This window comes from Myripristis murdjan, chromosome 9 (assembly GCF_902150065.1).
Source record: "Myripristis murdjan chromosome 9, fMyrMur1.1, whole genome shotgun sequence".
In the NCBI taxonomy this organism is placed as follows: domain Eukaryota; kingdom Metazoa; phylum Chordata; class Actinopteri; order Holocentriformes; family Holocentridae; genus Myripristis; species Myripristis murdjan.
This window is the reverse complement of record NC_043988.1, coordinates 16,873,316-16,891,738: the sequence shown is the minus strand read 5'-3', so window position 1 is coordinate 16,891,738 and position 18,423 is coordinate 16,873,316. Positions and strand designations below refer to the sequence as shown.

Below are 18,423 nucleotides of genomic sequence, written 5' to 3'. Positions count from 1 at the left end.
TGCGTTGACTGTGTGTGTGTGTGTGTGAGTGTGTGTGTGTGTATCGACTGTAGATATTACCCATGAAGCCCCAACAATCCTGAACTATATAAGGGCACTGTAAGTCTCTTGAGCAACCCGGAGATAGAGGAATAAATGGACAGAATTTGAAGGTGGCACATGAATGGTTGGTTGAAAATCAAAGATAACTTATGTAATCCCACATGCTAATATGGGTGAATCCAAACTGGAGTTTGTATGTGTCACTCAGAGGTCAGTGAGGATGTACTAATCCCAGCCCGGCCTGTTGCAGCACTCTGATCATCTACTGATCTACATATGCTGTGCACACAGAAGAACAAGCACCCATCCAAGTATCCAAATACAGACCCACACACTTTGAAATGCCATCTTGCCTGTGTTACTGTGTGTGTAGGCGCATTTATGCATACATTTGGCGTGCACATGTATTATGCACATGGCTATGAGTGTGTGTGCATGAAGCAGTGGTCCTGCAGGGTGTGTCTTTGGTAGTTAACTGCGGCCTACTGTCTATATATAGGCTCATAAAGTGCCCCCCCGCCCCGGTCTCTGTTCCCCTGTGTGACCCTCTTTCCACGCTGCAGCCATTCCCATATCAGAGCAAGGAGAGACGCACCGCCTTACACAGCAGAGGACTGGGACACACACACACACACACTCACGCAGAGAGAGAGGGAGAGAGAGTTTCTGTTGCTGCATATTCTATGAAGTCTGTGATTGGACAGCTGCATGTAGTTTGTTTGGTTGACATGTAGAGCGAGGCGGTTTAGGATGTCAAGTTGAGGTGTATGAGGGGAAAATAGTGCTCTAGTGTGCGTGTTTGGATAGCTTGTTTGTAGGCACTCGTGTACAATGACTTTTAGTGCGTCGGCCTATAGGAAACCTCAGTCCTTCCTCTCATTCTGCGGCCTGTAACTATGGAGGACCGTGAAGTGGTAATTCGGTTGCCAGGGCGATCTGACTCCCCGGTGGACAACAGGAGTTTTCGTTCCAGCGCCGGTTTCGGTGAAACTTTGGTGCTGCGGCACAAAGAGGTTCATCACTTCTTCTTTGTGCCCTTCAGGGAGCAGCCCATCTACAGCACGCGTGCCCACGTCTTCCAGATAGACCCCAACACCAAGAAGAACTGGCTGCCCACCAGCAAGCATGCCGTCACCGTCTCCTACTTCTACGACAGCACACGCAACGTCTACCGCATCATCAGCCTGGACGGCACCAAGGTGAGCAGAAGTTAACATCCTTATTCACACATGCCACTTACATTGTGAAGGCCTGGGCGATATACTGATATCATACCAATATGGTGTTGTGAGACTAGATATTGTCAAAATATCGTGATGTGGCTGCATTACGGTAAAGGGATGCAATTTTCTGAACTGTTGTGTTTATTTGCCACCACCTGCTTGGTCATCATATCCACATTTACAGCGATTCTTTATCAAAAATCTCTTGTGTATTATTATCATCTTAGGAAAGCACCATTAATCTTCCCCTCAATAAAGTCACAAAATCAGTTCAAGGCATTCATTCTGGCTCAAATATCATGATATTTGATTTTGTCCATAACGCCCAGCCCTCGCCCAGCCATCTGTATATTTTTATTGTCTTTAATGTCAACTGTATTTCCAGATTCACATTGTTTTATGAGCCATGTTGAAGCTGCCCTCCAGGAGATTTTAGTGGCACTGGGAGGCACTGGAGTTTTTAATGGCGTTAATGAGCTCTGCATTGGATTCAAATGTGCAAACAGATCTTAAAAAGTGTGGTGTTAGACCTCGCCTCAAGACTGACGGCTCGTGTTTCACCGTATGCATGCATGTAAATGTATGTGTGTGTGTGTGTGTGTGTGTGTGTGTGTGTGTGTGTGTGCACTTTTTCTGTCTCAGGGTGTTCTTGTTAGGAATCCAAAAGGGATATTTCTGTTGAGCGTGGTGTGGCTGAGTTAGAGATTGACATGACTAAAGGCAGAAGAGCTCTTTATAGAGATGGACCAATCACACACACACACACACACACACACACACAAGCTAGCCATGGAGACAGACACAGAGAGGAGGAGTGAAGCTAGATGAGAAAAACAGATGAGAGAGTAAGACGTGTGTGTGTGATAGGTGGCAGCTAGAAGGGTGGAGGTAGAGAAGCATGCAGGGAGATAAAAACTGACTGATGGGGGGAGGGCAGAGCAGCGAACAAAAACTGTTGGTTCAGTCATCTGAATGATGAAACAATAAAACAATGTAATCACAATCAGCCGGCATAAGAGGACCATCTTTCATGGACAATTTAGTGACTGTCTCAAATCTCAAAGCACTCAAGCCCCAGATGATCAATATACTCTACCATGATGTAACCTCCTCATCTCTCTCTCTCTCTCACACACACACACACACACACACACACACACACACACACACATACACACTCTCATAGGCCATGACACCCTTGCCAGGCTCATCACTATGTATTGGTGCCTGCCAGAGCGCCGTCAGTTACACAACACCACTAACTGATCAATCATTCATTTCTTCTCCATTAGTGTTATTTAACAATGGAAACTGCATTATGTAACATTTTGATGTCCCCATTCAGTTTTGGATAACTTCTGTTGGCCGCATCTTCCCGGCTCACTGCTTCATCTCTTCTGCGTCGACTAGCCCCCCACCCCCTCTGCCCCCTGCTAGTTCTTCCCTGTCTGTCATATCTATCTGCCTCTCTGCTTCTCTGCCATCCCTCTGTGTGTGCGTGTGTGTGTGTGTGTGTGTGTGTATGCATCTTGCTCTCTGTGTCTTATAGTTAAGCACTGACAGTGGACCGCATCTCTAGCTGAAGGCTGTCAAAGTCAAACTCGGTGGCTGCTTGTTAGCTTTCCAAGCATGGATGTCGGTGTGTTGGTGGGTGTGAGCCGGCACTTCTGTCAACAGGAGCTAAATGCTGTTCTCTCAGGATCCCTCTCACTCTCTCTCTCACACTCTCTCACACTCACACACACACACACACACACACGCACATACAGACACACAGGCACACAAACACCCAGTCACTCGGGGTATGTGGGATGCAATACTGTTTGGTGAGTCAGTGCCTTAGTTACTCTGCAGAGACAGAGAGACGGAGGTACTTATAGCTGCAGTTTTATGTTCATAGCTCAGAAAGGATTATGAGTTAGATGTATGGAGCTGAGCTGTCTGAGTTGTGTAACTCTGAGCTCCTCATACATGCATGTTTCTTCGATACTTTAGTCTGGAATCCTGATTTATAGCGTGACTTTTCGTTCACACATACAGTGCAAGCACACACACGCACACAAACATGTTATAAAACTCTCCCTGCGCCTCCGTCCCACTGCCTCTCATGAATGCACACTGCAGTAATAAAGTTAATTTAATACGTATTAAGTGAGTTTGCTCTGGCCTGCAGGCAATAATCAACAGCACCATCAGTCCCAACATGACGTTCACCAAGACCTCACAGAAGTTTGGCCAGTGGGCGGACAGCCGAGCGAACACCGTGTACGGCCTGGGATTCTCCACTGAGCATCATCTAGCTAAGGTACCACACACTCTCAAACACACACGCAAACCACATGTAGTGTAAAACTTCAAGGGTCAATCAACACACGGCCCTCCCCACCCCAACCCCAGAGAGGGGATGGCATTACAACTTTCTTTTTTTCTGTAGTTTCTGTGGTGTCTCTTTTTCTTTCTCTTTCTCTAAGTGTGGAATTGGCTTTGCAGTTAGCCCTAATGAGGCTATTTTTCTCTCTCTATGTGTTTATGAGAAAATAAGCATGTGTACGTGTGTGTAGGCGGTTGTTTCTCTCCTCTGCATTATGATTAAGCTCTGTCATGAGTCAAGGAGCCTCTCAGTGGCCCCACTGTCAGACCAGAAAGCACGTTACTCAGTCTCGCCTGGTCCGATGTCCTGTTTGAAGGACATTTGAGTGGACTGTCCCGTCCTCCTAAGGCAGTTTTACCAGTTTTCTGACTTTTTTTTTTTTTGTGCATGCTGTCCTGTAATGGCTAAACATTCAGAGGTACACTCCACTGATCCTGTCAATCCAGTCCCTGCTTTTACTCCTACAGACAACTTCCCATTACACCTTCCCATTTCTGCTTTGTTTTAATTTTACATTTTTACATGTCATATCTGTATGTTGTTATTTTTTAACTATCCATTATTATTTTCTTGTGTGAATTTTCCTTCTTTCTTGCAGAGCAATATGACTATATATGAGACTATATATGAAACTGCAGTTTAGAACATGTCTTCAGTAGGAGTGTTTACTTTCCTCTTAGCATTTCATTGTCTAATCTTTGCGTTGTTTCATCTTCCTTGATTTACTTGACACATGAAATTTGGATGACATCAGCCTTGCCAGGGACTTAAAACCCCACACAGTGACAGAACTGGATTTTCAAAAGGATCCCTTACCTCTTTAGAAGATTTTGGACTGAGGTCACTGGTGCTGGTGTTCATCCAGGAAAAAGAGTCTGAACATCTATTGTTATCTGGGTCGCGGCACCAAATTGTCGAGGACATAATTACACATCTCAGCTTAAAAGTGTAAGCTCTGTAGAAGAAAAACTCTGGACAGCAAAACTGTGTGCTGGGAGCCAGGATCTTGAAGAGTTTTATAGAACTGAATATTCATGAGTCTAAAATATATTCTGAAAATACCATTGCTATTGGGCGAGGGGTAACATGACAAGTGAACAAACCAATAATAATTGTAGCACGAACAGTTTAAGAAAACATTAAAACTAACAAAGTCTTCAAGGTTAGCTAGTCAGCGTTATCTAGGAGATAAAGGCCTCTGCTCATCCCAGCTATGGGTTCTCATGCAGACACAGTGAACAACATGTGCTGTGTTTGCAACTATGAAACAGCAATTGGCACATGACTAGACATTGGTGATACACATAGAAACAGCTTGTCATCTAAATCAAAACACTTTATGTGCCAGATTTAAGCATGTCAAATGTTGAAGGATGTATATTGGTATAACACATGGCAGTTACACAATATTATAATAGACGGCTCTTGAAAATTTCACTTGCACATTTCGTTATTGCATATGCATGTGGGTCAGCATGCAAAGTCAGAGCATGTCTGAGAAAGTAGGCTGACACTCCATATGGGGTAAAACAGCTCCTTTGGTACATAAAGACAAAAAAACAATGGAAAAGTACCAGACAGAACAAGTATCATAGGAGGAGGCATCAAGGACACACAGACCGGCTTTCTCTGTCTGGACTGATAGGAAGCTAGAATTCGTAGTATGGCTCAATGTAAACATTACCAAGGTTACTGATGTCCATACTTTGTCCTCTTAACACACACACACACACACACACACACACACACACACACACATGCATGCATGCACACAAACAGACATAATAGAACCAAACTCAGCAGTGCAGAAGCATCCTGACTGTCAGTCAAATGAGGACACAGAGGCTGACAACAACACCTGATATGAAAAACAAAACATTTCTATTCACATTAATAACATTTAGATGTTTAGTCAAGCCGGCTTATGACCTGAAGGTTGCTGGGTAAAACACCCTCCCCTCTTTCAACGCCTACCAACCAGAGTGCCATTGAGCAAGGCACTAAATCCTCAGCTGTCTGACATGAGTGTGTGGCTTTTTTAATAGACAGAACATGTAGAGTGATTCGTGAAATAACTGTTTTATTCTTGTGCTGTAATGCTGACTATCATTATTTATTTAAGTCTGCATGTTGCTGTGACATACCACTTACAGTGACTACTACCACAACTACTACTACTAATACTACTAATAACAATAATAATAATTACCTTAAGTTAAATAGCACTTATCTTAACAATGTTACAAAGAGCTTCACAGGATAAGGCATACAATACATAAAATAACACATGATGAGAACTATAGAGGTATAAAACAATTGGACACAAGCCAAGTGCATCAAACTAAAGCAGAGCAACTGAAGCAAAGAAGAGCAGACATACTGTAACATAATAAGACCTAAGAAACAAAGGGGTAAAGGTAAAAAAATAATCAAATTTAATCAAGACAAAGAAAAAGCATGCCTACAAACGTGCATTTTAACAGGTGATTTTTAAGGCAGATCAACTGTTAGCTCCTAGGGGCCTTGACAGGAAAAAAGCTGGTCATCTTTATTCATAAGACAACCTCGTTATTTTCTCCTTGGAAATGAACAAAGCATGTACCTGCCTACCAAAATGCATGAGGACGATGCAGAGCTGCTGCAGAACAGAGTGCATGCTCAAGGCAGATTTCCCAGATAAATAAAGGTGATCAGATTCACCGCTCAGACAGCTGTAATGCCTGTAACCCTTGATGCATTTACACTGAGCACTACTGCATTTAAACTGATACACTAACTACTTTATTGAAGTCAAGTGATATTGTATTACTTCTTGCAACTCCACTGTCTGGCTCCAGCAGAGTTTGATTTCTCCACCACTCCACTCTATGCAGTGTGTAATAAATAAATTAGCTCCCTATGAACAGCACGGGCATGACATCAGAAGTAAACCACACCCTGTAGAGAGAGACTGTGAGGACGGGAGCCACTGTGCTTGGGCACATGTGCATTCATATGTGTGTATTTATGTGCTGGTGTGTTTATATTTGTTCAAAGCCCCTCGTCTGAGTTCACCTTACCCCTGGACCCTGGCTGCATGGGTCTTTGCTCGCTACCAAAATAGCCTGGGAGATGAACTTCAGCTGCTTATGACTCGTGATTAAAGGAAAAGTCAATGAAAAAAAACACAATGGCACTCTCTGTTTTACAATGTGTGTTTTGGCAGTGTGCGCCTGTGTGTACTTGTGTGTTTGTGTGTGTGTGTGTGTGTGTGTGAGAGAGAGAGAGAGAGAGAGAGAAAGGTTACCAGTGGTGACCTAGTTAGCTCGCGTTTCTACTGAGGCATTATGGGTAAGGGCCCTTTTTAAGTTCAACTGCTGGTCACTATTGGCAACCGTTCTCTCCTGTCCCTCCCCCTGGCTTCATGGCTGACCTATTACACCCCCACACAGTGATCTGTGAAGTGTGTGTATGTGTGTGTGTGTGTGTGTGTAACTACACACACGTGGCTTTGCGGAGGAGATTAAACCAGTATTGCATGAATTACAGTGCATATTCATGTCTGTCCTCTGTGTCCAGTTCGCAGAGAAGTTCGCAGAGTATAAAGAGGCAGCACGGCTTGCCAAGGAGAAAAGCCAAGAAAAGATGGAGCTGGCCACCTCTCCCTCTCAGGTACGCTCCGCACACACTGTCCTAACCCAGCACAAGCACATTTCCACTGTATGTATATGTTCACCCTATATTCAAAAACCTCATTAGCCTCTATGTAAGGAATTTGTTTTTGTGTGGAATATCTAATAATAAAAAAGCGTTTTAAGGCATGTATAACTGTATCTGAGAGAAAATTAGCTTGTTTCACGGGGTAATCCCTGGAGAAATCTGTTCTTTAATCTAAAGGCTGTTAACAGGCTTCACCGTCCTCGTCTGTTCATTATGGAGGCGAGGGGAGCAGCCTCCCCCCTGTACTGCGGTCTATTAGTTGTACTATTAAAGCTGCAATCCAGATGGGCTGAAATGCTACAGCACCTTGCTGTGGCACTTCTCATAGGAGCAGGTTTTTTTTTTTCTTTTTTATGGGACCAAGTGGACAGCCTTGCACTCATCAAGAGTTGAAAGCTGCAATCTGCAAGGCTGCAGCAGCCATCTTTCTACAGTGATGAAGCGCTGCTGTCGGCTCAGTTTCACACCTGGAAGTCAGTAATTTGCCCTCAGACCCATTGGTTTCCTCTCTCACCTCTTGAGCCTCTTCTCGCATTCCTCCAAATAGACTGGAACACATTTAGAAGGGAATTATTCTGCTAAAACAAGATGAGAAAACAGCCCACACAGCTAAATGCTATATGCCCGTCCCAGTGGACCAGACCCCAAGGGAGCGGCATCATGAGCAGATATTAAATGGTATATTAATGACTGTGGAGAGCAGAATGTAACGCCAGCCATAATCTCTCTCTTATCTCGCACTTTCTTCCTGTCCATTAGGGATGTACAGGCAGTGTCATTGTGCTGCTGCATTGTGCCCGAGCCCTAAGTCTTAATAGCTCTGTTTTATGTACATGCAGCCGTTAAATGATTTGTCTCTCATATAATTCTGTGGTTGTATGGGATATAAAGATAAGCGTTAATCTGTAATTCTGTAATTTCCCAGTGCTATAGTAAGCTATTTAATGGCCTATAGGCATGTAGAACTGCTCACTAAGACACGTTTTTTTTTTTAGCACCAGCTCCAAGAGATTGTCAATGCGAGAGAAAGTTACCACCAGCCCCCAAACTCTCAGCACCCATCCACCCACCTCCATCTCTCTAAATCACACTCTCTCACTGTCGCTCTGTCTCTCTGACAAATTATTCTCTCGCTTTGCTTCTCAATATGGATAATTAAACTTCTTGAACTTCATAAGAATTTAATGCATACGACTGCTTGGCAAAATTAAAGTGGTAATACAGTAAATTATTTTTTTTTAAATTTTGTTGACACAGATGGTAATAGGTGGTCATTACATAAATCATTTAGCAATTAAATGGTGTGGTCAGTGCTGCGACACCTTTGTGTCCTCAGACACTGATAAAGTTTGAGTTTGTGTGGGTGGTGCTCTGTTCTTTGCCTGATCAGCCATGTTAGTTATCACTGCTCATGCTAATTATGCAGCTCTTCTATTTATACCAAATGTCTGAAATGGAGGCACTCAGATCTTTGTGTCTCTTGAATGTCTCCAGAAATGTCAGTAATAAAAAAAAAATCATTCAAGAGGCATTGAATGAATATTGAGAGACATGTTGAACAGCATGCCAAAAGTAAGTGTGCAATAGCTGTAGCATTGCATTTATTCCTGCTATTGCTGCTGCCTGATATGTAAAACGCATCACTTTCTGTGCGCCAAAGGAAATTTCTTTCAAAAGATCTGCCCACACTGGATAGAAAATGTAACAAATGTAAAAGCTTTAGCAAACCTGGCATTATTATTCTGTTATATCAACTGCCAACATAGGGTATCCAAACAGAAATATTTCAAAAAATGACACAAATTATTTCCTTTAAGGGAATGTTTTTGGGCAAAATACCCATTTCTGACTTACCCAGATGGACACAAGATGTTGGATACCATTTTCACCTCTGGACGTCCACTGGTTCTGTTCCTGTGGCTAGCATTTTGTGTTAGCTTAGCATAAAGACTTGAAGTTTATGGGAGTCATAGCCTAGATCTGTCAAAGTGAAAAAATAAATCTTACAACAACTCTGAGGCTGTCTTTTTTACACAGTGTATCATGTGTGTATGAAATACATGTCTTTTCAGAGAAGTTAATTTGTGCCAGATCCTTCCATACTTTCAGCAGAGCACAGATCACTGTGAATTTTTTAAAATGCCAAAACGAGCAAGGCTAATGACTCCCATAGACCTCAAGTCTTTATGCTAAGCTAACATGAAATGGTAGGTACCCAGAGGAACTGAACCACTGGACATCCAGAGGTGAAAACAGTATCAAACATCTTGTCTCAGTCTGGGCCAGTTGGTATTTTGCCCAAAATGTTGGAATATTCCTTTAAGTTGCTATCAGCTTTATTCAGCTTGCAAAACCTTTTAACAGTTTTCTTCAGCTTTTCTTCTCAGTCACATGAGCACCAGTGCGCTCTTTTAAGAAACCAGTGAGACAGTTGGTGATTGTTGGTTGAGCTGCCAGTGTAGTGGACTAGTTCTTTCTGTTGGTTCTCTCTCACTTATCCTGTTGCTCTCCACTATGATTTCTGATAGAAGCAGAAATGCCTCAAAACAATAAATCTGTTGATTGTTTAGTTGACGACTGTCAGATTTCAACTAACATCGCAACATCTTTGTTTGACCTGCAGGAGTCTCCAGCGGGCGAGCTCTCGTCACCTTTGACCCCAGTGACTCCGCCCACCATGGAAAACATCAATGGCACGGATGAAATCTGTGACACGACCCCCAACTCAGACAGCCGTCCAGAGCCGGCGCAGAACGCACTGGCCTTCGCACACAGGTAGCTTTCACTGTCCCGCCATGTTGTCCAGTCACGCTGACTGCAGCACAGTCCGTAACATCAGACCATCTCCACTCATTGTAACCGTCACGTTTCAGAAGTGATCACATACAAACAGTACTAAGAGGTTAAATGCAGTTAGCTGTGGATCTGTGAGCATCTGTTTTCTTGTGTCTTGTCAAATTATGAGTGTTGCTCCGGATTTCTATTTGCCTGAAGCAGAAGCATGCACATCTCCCTCTCCTTGTCTTTCTCTCCTTTCTGCCTCCATACCATTTTATCCACATGTCATTCTGCTAGTTTACTCCCTCTATTTACCATTCCTTTCTTGTATCTTTCCTCTCTAGGGGGCAGTTTAAGACTTGTCGAGTCTGCTCTTTCTGATAGGGATGTCATTACATGTTGTGACTACTGGGCCGTCATAACTCTGTACCAGGATTTTCAGGCACAAGCTTGTCCAAAATAATAGTCTGGTTACAGCTCAGCAACAGGGAGGGTCTTCATTGCAAAACCTGATGCACTGCCTGCTTACTAATGGCTGCCAAATACAGTCTAGAGCACATGATGACTCTAATGAGGAGGAATAAGAGGGCAATAAAATTACAGGAATATTTTCTGACAATGTTGGAGTCACACTCATATCAGTGATGCGCTTACTCATACACTCTCACTTCATGTGGACCAGCAAAGAGACGGAGGTCAAAATATTAAGTGTTTCTGAGGAATGAGGAAGCATTTAAGTGATTTATTTTGTCTTGCATGCTTTGCAAGGAGGGTCACTTACATTTATGGTGATCTTTTTGCCTACTTCAGTGGAATAATGGCTGTTTAAGACAAGTCTGAACCTTTGTTAAAGTAAGCTCTTTGGTAATGAATCTTTGTGTTGTTTGATTTACATTCGGGAGTCTTTGTGTCCTGTGAGCAGATAGCATTTTCACAATGACCGTTTATATATTCTTTGTAACTTTGAGCATTCTGATTCATTCTGCATGATAAGGAGGTGAAGGTGCCATGTAAATATTTCTGTTCTGTATAATGGCCTCCTGAAGAGGTGTGGCTGTGAGGTGCATCACCAAAAGGTGTCGATAAAGCATTTATGTAACACTTATATAACATACTCTGGGTAGTGGGAGGCAGATTGAGAAAAGGCAAGACAGACAGACAGACAGACAGACGGGGTGGGGGGGTGAGAGAGAGAGAGAGAGAGAGAGAGAGAGAGAGAGAGAGAGAGAGAGATAGCTGGGCAGAGCGACATAGGGGTGCAAGACTCATGACTCGCTGACATCTAAACATGCACCAACTGTACACACACACACACACTTGTACACTGTCTAATTTTTTAAAAATGGAATGGAAATGCACAGACAGTCATTTGAATAAGTGAGCTATTTTTTCTCAGATGAGGCAATGTTCCTATTATCTACTGTAACCTGTAGTCGACTGTAAACCACAGGCTCTTTTAATTTGCATAATCTCTGTAACCTTGTTTTGCTCATATGATTACTCTGATTGCGATTCTTATTAATTAAATATATCAGTGAATTGCTTTTATGTATTATCTTTTTTTACTTAAGTGTTGATGTTCTGAAAGGAAAAGTAACATTTATGTGACACTTCAGCAGAAATCTTTTTTTATCAACATGCTAAAATGTATGTATCGGTGACAAGCTCAAGTGCAAATGCTTAGAAATCCCTGCTGCCAAATCATGAACTCTTTGAAGACTCAACAGATCTTTGCAGGATGTAGAGAGGACTCCCACTGCCTGCTGCAGCCTCGCTGCTGTTGTGTCTATTAATGCTGCATGCGTGGGAGAAGGGGTCGACTCTCTGCATTCTCACTGGTGAACACGTGGACGATACAAGCGCACCTCAGTCTCACATTTTCTCAAAGGCATATGCAAAGGGGAGACGCAAGGACGTGGGCTACCCTCTCTCCTCTCCTCTCCTCTCCTCTCCTCTCCTCTCCTCTCCTCTCTTCTCTCCTCTCCCATCTTTTTCTGCCAGTCTCTCCCGCCCTTTCTCTCTCTCTGTCACACACACACACAGTTCAGGGTTCATGTGACTTTAATCTGATAGAGCATCACCATGCATCACACTCACACCTCACACACCAGCTCCGACAGCTGAGGCGTCCCGTGTGCCTCAGAGTGCAGCAAGTAAACTGATCACTGTAGCATCTTGGTTTAATGTGCTATGAACTCTTGAAATGTCCTTTTCTGAGATGTTTTGATATGGTGTAGCATGTGGTTCATTTGAAAAATTTTAAAATCCAAAATGAATAAAATTTAAAAAAAAAAAAAAAAAATTACACAGTGTATTTTGAATGTGTTTTAGTTGTGTATTTTGGTGTGAAGGCTCATGAAACACACCTTTGCACACACACACACACACACACACACACACACACACACACACACACACACACACAGGTCTTGGTTCTCTTTTTGCACTTGATTACTGGACCTCTGTGCTCGTTTCGGTGTGTTGTTTTCCCATCTATGGAGTTACATCATGATTTATCTCCATAATACACCCTGCATACTCCTGCTCAGCAGGGCTGTGTAGGCAAATGTGTGTGGGTGCAGACGGCAGGGGAGCAGGGAGAGAGTGGGGTAAGAGACAGCTATACGCATGGCTGACGTCATCATGAGAGGGCTTTACTTATTGGAAGTGTACGTTATGTTTCAGTGGGACTACCTTGCGTTTATTCAAATGATTTTGTGTACTGGCGGATGTAGATGTCTTTCGGTGTGTTTACGCTCAGCGTGGGAGCGGGTTTTTATACTGATGGATGTAGGAGGGCTTCTCAGTAGGCTTCTGTGCATGGTTTGGTGCACTGTGGGATGTAGGCATCTCTCTGTGGGCTTTGGGTAGGAGGGTGTGAGTGGTGCCGATGTCATACGTCAGGGTGCCACGAGCTCCTCAGTTCCTCTGGTGCTGCCATGGCAACTGCTTTGGCTCCCTGCTTCTTGAGAGGTTCTGTGAGGATGAAGAACTTAGCTGACAGTCTCACACTCCATACGCAGCGGTCAAGATGCCCAAAGTGGTGCAAAACCCTGTGTTTCATTAGTTTTTGTGTTTCGTAGTTTATTGACTCCTGAAAGGGAAACAAGCTTGATATTGGAGAGAAAAAAACAAAGCACTGTGTTGTTGATTTTTTTTATTCAAGACTTACATTCTGTTTGCATGTACAGGGCATTGTGCACAGATTTATGCAAAAACACAAGGAACATTCAACATTTCAAAAAAAAAAAAAAAAAAAAAAAAAATCTTGTTGATTGAAACACCACATCCCACCCAGCCTGGTCCCGTGTTGTGTCTCGTGACACATCCTCGTGCTGTGGGCTGGCTATGATTGAGACAATTGAAAGACACAGGGAAATTTACACTTAGTAACATTCATTTTGTTAACTATACAAGATACACAGTTTCAGAGTTGGTGATTCTACATACATGGACCAAAAACATTACAATACAGCATTTATAAAATTCAATCCAAAATAAAGTGAAAAGAAAGAATAGGACAGTGTCAAAAGACATTCAGACATATTTATTCAGGAAAAAATGGTATTATTTCTAAAAGTCAACACAATTGGTCACTGCATTACCAGAGGTATAATTTTAAGAAAATTATTTAGTAGTATAAGCAAACAATTTAAAAAAAAAAAAAAAAAAAAAAAAAAAACTCAAAATGTGTGTATTGCAAAAAATAAAAAAAATCCTCATCAAAAGAAGGCACATTCAGAATGTCAATAATAACTTCAGTTTGCATTAGTAACCCATCAGCAGTTCAGCGATAAAGCGGTGGCTAACTCACCCGTCCCTTTGTGTGTCTTGGAGATCTTCAGTCCTGCTGTCCTCCACCAGACTTGTGCTCAAACTTCTCAGCCAGACTCATTTAAGTGTGTGTGAAAGCCAAACAAGTCTTCTCTCTCCTCTAATTCTCACTCCATCACTCTCCCTTGCTCCCGCCGTCTGTCTCCATCTTCACATCTTGACGTCTCGCCCGCTCTCCTGGTCTCCCTGCTGATGTGTGTGGTTTATACATTGGCGGAGCCGCTGCTTTTGGGTGACAGCATCGTTTCGTTTGTGTGTGTGTGTGGTTGTGTGTCAGCTAGTGTGTGCATGTGTAGGATGAGGTGTCGTCTCCCTCCTATGCGTCACACATGCAGACACACTTGCACTCTGGGAGGGGGTGGTGATGGTTGTGTAAGAGCTGAAGGCGCTGTGGGAGTACTGAGTGAATTAGATCTGGGCTTTCTCTCCTTTATACTTTGCAGAGTGGGTGTTATGGCATAGTGGAGTACAGCCATGTGAAAATGTGTGTGTATGTGTGTGTTTTTCAGTGAGGGGGCGGAACAAAGCTGACAACAACATTGTTATGGGTCATACAAAGACCTTCCCCATTCTCTGATATATATATATATATATATATATATATATATATATATATATATATGTGTGTGTGTGTGTGTGTGTGTGTGTGTGTGTCTGTGTGTGTGTGTGTGTGTGTGTTTCCACTGGTTTGAGGAATTACAGCAAAGTATGTGGGAGTAGGTGCTCCTTTTCAAAGGTACTTGACTCAATATCGGTGCTCGACAACCTTTAGGTCTGTTATGCATTTCCCCCTCCAAATCAGCTGTGCAGATATTGTATGAGAGCCAGGTGAGTGGGCATTATGTAAATCGCAAATGAAAGTTTGCAGCGCTGTGTTCACATCTAAGCGGCAAGATGCACAGCAGAAGCGGCTTTCGGGTTATGTATATATCTAATATTATATGTTGGCTTTCTACTATCCACTACACTGCTGGTATACAAATATATATTTTTTTTATTCGACTGTTGTCTCATCTTTCGCTCTCACCCACGCCTCTCTGCCACAAAATTCAATCACACTCAATCACAGCTCTGCCTCGTCTCCCCTCTCCTCTTTCCTCTGTGAGTAGCTGGACCAGATTAGGTTCCAGCCAGTCTCAGGATATAATCTCAGATTACAACCCATGTGGTAGACAGCCGCTTTCACAGCTACAGGCCAGCTGGTGTCGACCCCTGACCTGAGTGCCTTGCTGCAGCCCTGCCAGCCTCCCACACTGAAAAGGATGGGTGGATGGTTTTGATATTATGATTCTGCTGCACTGAGACTGTGCAGATGTTTTCATTGTCCAACATACAGCGTGCACTGCAGACATCCTTACCTGCAAAAGAGTTTCTGTCATCTCTTGTGGTAAGATAACCTTAAGCATGTTTCTGTCCTGCAGCCCCACCATGACGAAACACTGGGAGGCCGAGCTGGAGGCACTGAAGGGGAACAACGCCAAACTAACAGCAGCCCTGCTGGAGTCCACAGCCAACGTCAAGCAGTGGAAACAACAGCTGGCTGCCTACCAGGAAGAGGCCGAGAGACTACACAAACGGGTATCTATCTCTCTGTCAGGGGTGTAACGGTTCAATAAACCCTCGGTTCGGTTTGTCACGATTTCGGTTTTAGTTAAGTTTGTTTTGTACATTAGGAAGAAAAAATATTACCATTTCTAATGTTCACTGTATTTTGTCTTTTTTGCAAAAACAAGACAAAATACATTCAAATATTCATTCTCTCAGAGAGTTGGGATAACAATATGAAATCAACAAGTGTTCTTTCAAAGTCTATTTAGACTATTTAAAACAAACAAAAATACTTTCAGTATATACATGAATTCATTAGCTATTGTTGTGTGAGTATATTGTGTACTAAACAGTTTTTTTTTTTATTTTACACTCCTACTATCTATCTATCTGTCTATCTATCTATCATCTATTTATCATCTATCTGTCTATGTATCTATCTGTCTGTCTATGAGGAGTCAAGGTACAGGGAAAAAAGAGAAATAATCTATGAATAAATGGCAGGGAGAGATACAAATTATTCCCGTCTCACTTCATGGATCTCGATCCTGCTCTCTGTCTTGTCCGTCGTGCTCACCCTGCAGGTGACCGAGCTCGAGTGCCAGAGCAACCAAACCCCAGTGATCAAATCCCAGAAGACTGAACTCAACCAAACCATAGAAGAACTGGAGACCACATTAAGGGACAAAGAGGAGGTGTGTGTAGTATCTGTGTGTGTGTAACAGAGAGGGAGTGTGAGGGGAGGGGCCTTGTCTTGAAATGTAATTGTCCACAATCATATAAAGAGAACCTGCCGTAGATTGGTGTTGTACGATTACCAGCTTTTATTGTTTGCGGTCTTCCAGGAAATGGAAAAGCTGAAAGAAGAACTGGAGAACATGAATGACCTGATGGAGCAGAAAGACACCCTTACCCAGAAACTTGAGGTGAGCAACACAATGAACTTTTCTTGGCTTGCTTTTTGCTGCTTCTCACATTGAGTCTATCCAGACTAAAAAACAAAAAGTGCTGCTGCTTCTGTTGAGAAGAGCTACAACGATTATTTTCAATTTATCTATAGATTATTTTTTCAGCCAATTGATTAATCATTTACTCTGTGATGTGTCCAAAAAGTTGAAGACGCTTTAGTAAAGTTAATAGAGACCAAAGTGATGTTTAGTTCAATTTAGTTTAGTTTATCAGGATCCTCATTAGCTGTTTCACATGGTACAGATCTTCCTGGGGTCCACATACAACAAAATACACACAAATTAAAAAAAAAAAAATGTAATTAAGAAAAAAGCTTCAATGCTTGAAACAGCAAAAAATAAATGTTCATATAATGATGCCAGAAAAGGAAAAAATACATAAAGGACTATCTTAAAATTGCCTCCTTAGCCTGACCAGCAGCCAAAAAGTGTTTTTTTTTTTTTTTATTATTTATATATATATAATTGTATAATCATATGAAAAGGGAACAGTAAGCGAATCTTAGTATCCTAGTGGTTTTAGTGAAGCTGCAATCAGCATATATTTAGCATTTAGCTTGCTTAGCATGATAAATACCTAAAATGATTTAATTATCAAAGTTTCTGTATATCGACTAACTGATTTATCAAATCATTATTTCAGCACTGTTGAGCGCTGCAGCTAAATTATTTCCCTCCTAATGACGTGGAAACCCCTCCAATGTTATTGTTTCCCTCTCCAGGAGACGGAGCTGCGTGGCCGGGTGCTGGAGGAGCAGCTGGCGGGGGCCGAGCAGCGGCTGGAGGAGAACCAGGAGGAGCAGGAGAACTTCAGGAAGAGCCTGCGGACACTACTGGAGCTGCTGGACGGGAAGATCTTTGAGCTGACGGAGCTGAGAGACACGCTGGCTCGACTCATAGAGGAGGCCAGCTAGAGACGGAGAGCTGTGTGCACTTCACTGATGGAGCCATATGATAATCTACTCACCGCCCCCACCAGCTCCCCCACCGCCACCCGTCACCGCCCACACCCTACTCCTACAACCCGAAACACATCCACTGAGATACAGTACACTGCCCCAACACTGACTGTGCTCACAGAGGGCAGCTAAACCTACATGCTGACTTGCAGGCATCTAGCTCCAGCCCTCCCCAGGCGATGCAGAGATTACCTCATCCTGCCTTCTGATAGGCTGGTACAGCTGTAACCTTGGCCTCATTGATCTTTCCAGTCCTAGAGATGCCTGCCGTGTTTGTTGAGGGTTGGATTGTGATTTTATTGGCACACTGCGACTGCCCCCCCCACCCCTGCCACCCCTTCTAAACCCCCACCTACCAACAGTTAACTTGAGGACTGCGTCTCAGTGCCACCTGCTGTTTGAAAGGGAGAGCTGCGCCGCTGCTGGCAGACACAAGTCACACACCGCCCCTCTCCTCTCTAAACTGCCCCCACCCCCAAGGGATGTCTAAAGTCATATGGAAGTAATTGCTGTGAAGACTCAGAGAACTGCGCCAAAGCTGCCAAATCCCCTCCCTCTAAAAATATTGTCTTCTAACTAGCAGATGCTTTGATCCAAAGTGACTTGACTGTACAGTGAAGTGCTGAATATAGACTCCGTGGAAACAGAGTCCTGTGTAAGCGCCGGGGCGGCCAGCAGGGTGTCATCGGGAACGGAGAGTTAAAGGATGGCTCTCAACCAACCAGTCAGTGACACCTATTGGCCTGGAGTGACATCACTGCGACAGCTACACCCCAGCCTGGACACACGTGGGTGCTGGGAAATGGAGTTGAGTTTACACTAAATTAATTCCCTCTCAAGTGGAAGTCAGCGACTAGTGTGCATCCACAATCTATTTAAAATTCTTCAAGATAGATGAGTATTGGATCTTCCAGAGGCATTGCTCATGCCACCCTAAAATTAAGAGGGTCCCCGCCCAGTAGGTGTTTAGATTAGACATGTGAATTCCTGTATCCAAACTG

General features: G+C 43.2%; 1 protein-coding gene across 2 annotated transcripts in view; it reads left to right on the top strand.

Moving 5' to 3' along the window:
- Window positions 1-17,762, top strand: part of homer1b (homer scaffold protein 1b) — a 23,769-nt gene extending 6,007 nt beyond the window's left edge. The window contains exons 2-9 of one of the 2 annotated variants that reach the window (XM_030060391.1): window positions 1,085-1,241; window positions 3,439-3,570; window positions 7,195-7,287; window positions 9,959-10,110; window positions 15,369-15,525; window positions 16,080-16,190; window positions 16,341-16,421; window positions 17,186-17,762. In XM_030060391.1, coding sequence (XP_029916251.1) covers window positions 1,085-1,241; window positions 3,439-3,570; window positions 7,195-7,287; window positions 9,959-10,110; window positions 15,369-15,525; window positions 16,080-16,190; window positions 16,341-16,421; window positions 17,186-17,377 — 1,075 coding nt within the window. In that variant the 3' untranslated portion in view covers window positions 17,378-17,762. Of the gene's footprint in view, window positions 1-938; window positions 1,242-3,438; window positions 3,571-7,194; window positions 7,288-9,958; window positions 10,111-15,368; window positions 15,526-16,079; window positions 16,191-16,340; window positions 16,422-17,185 lie in introns of those variants that run through there. The other variant, XM_030060390.1, reaches the window with a different exon arrangement.
- Window positions 17,763-18,423: the final 661 nt, after the last annotated feature.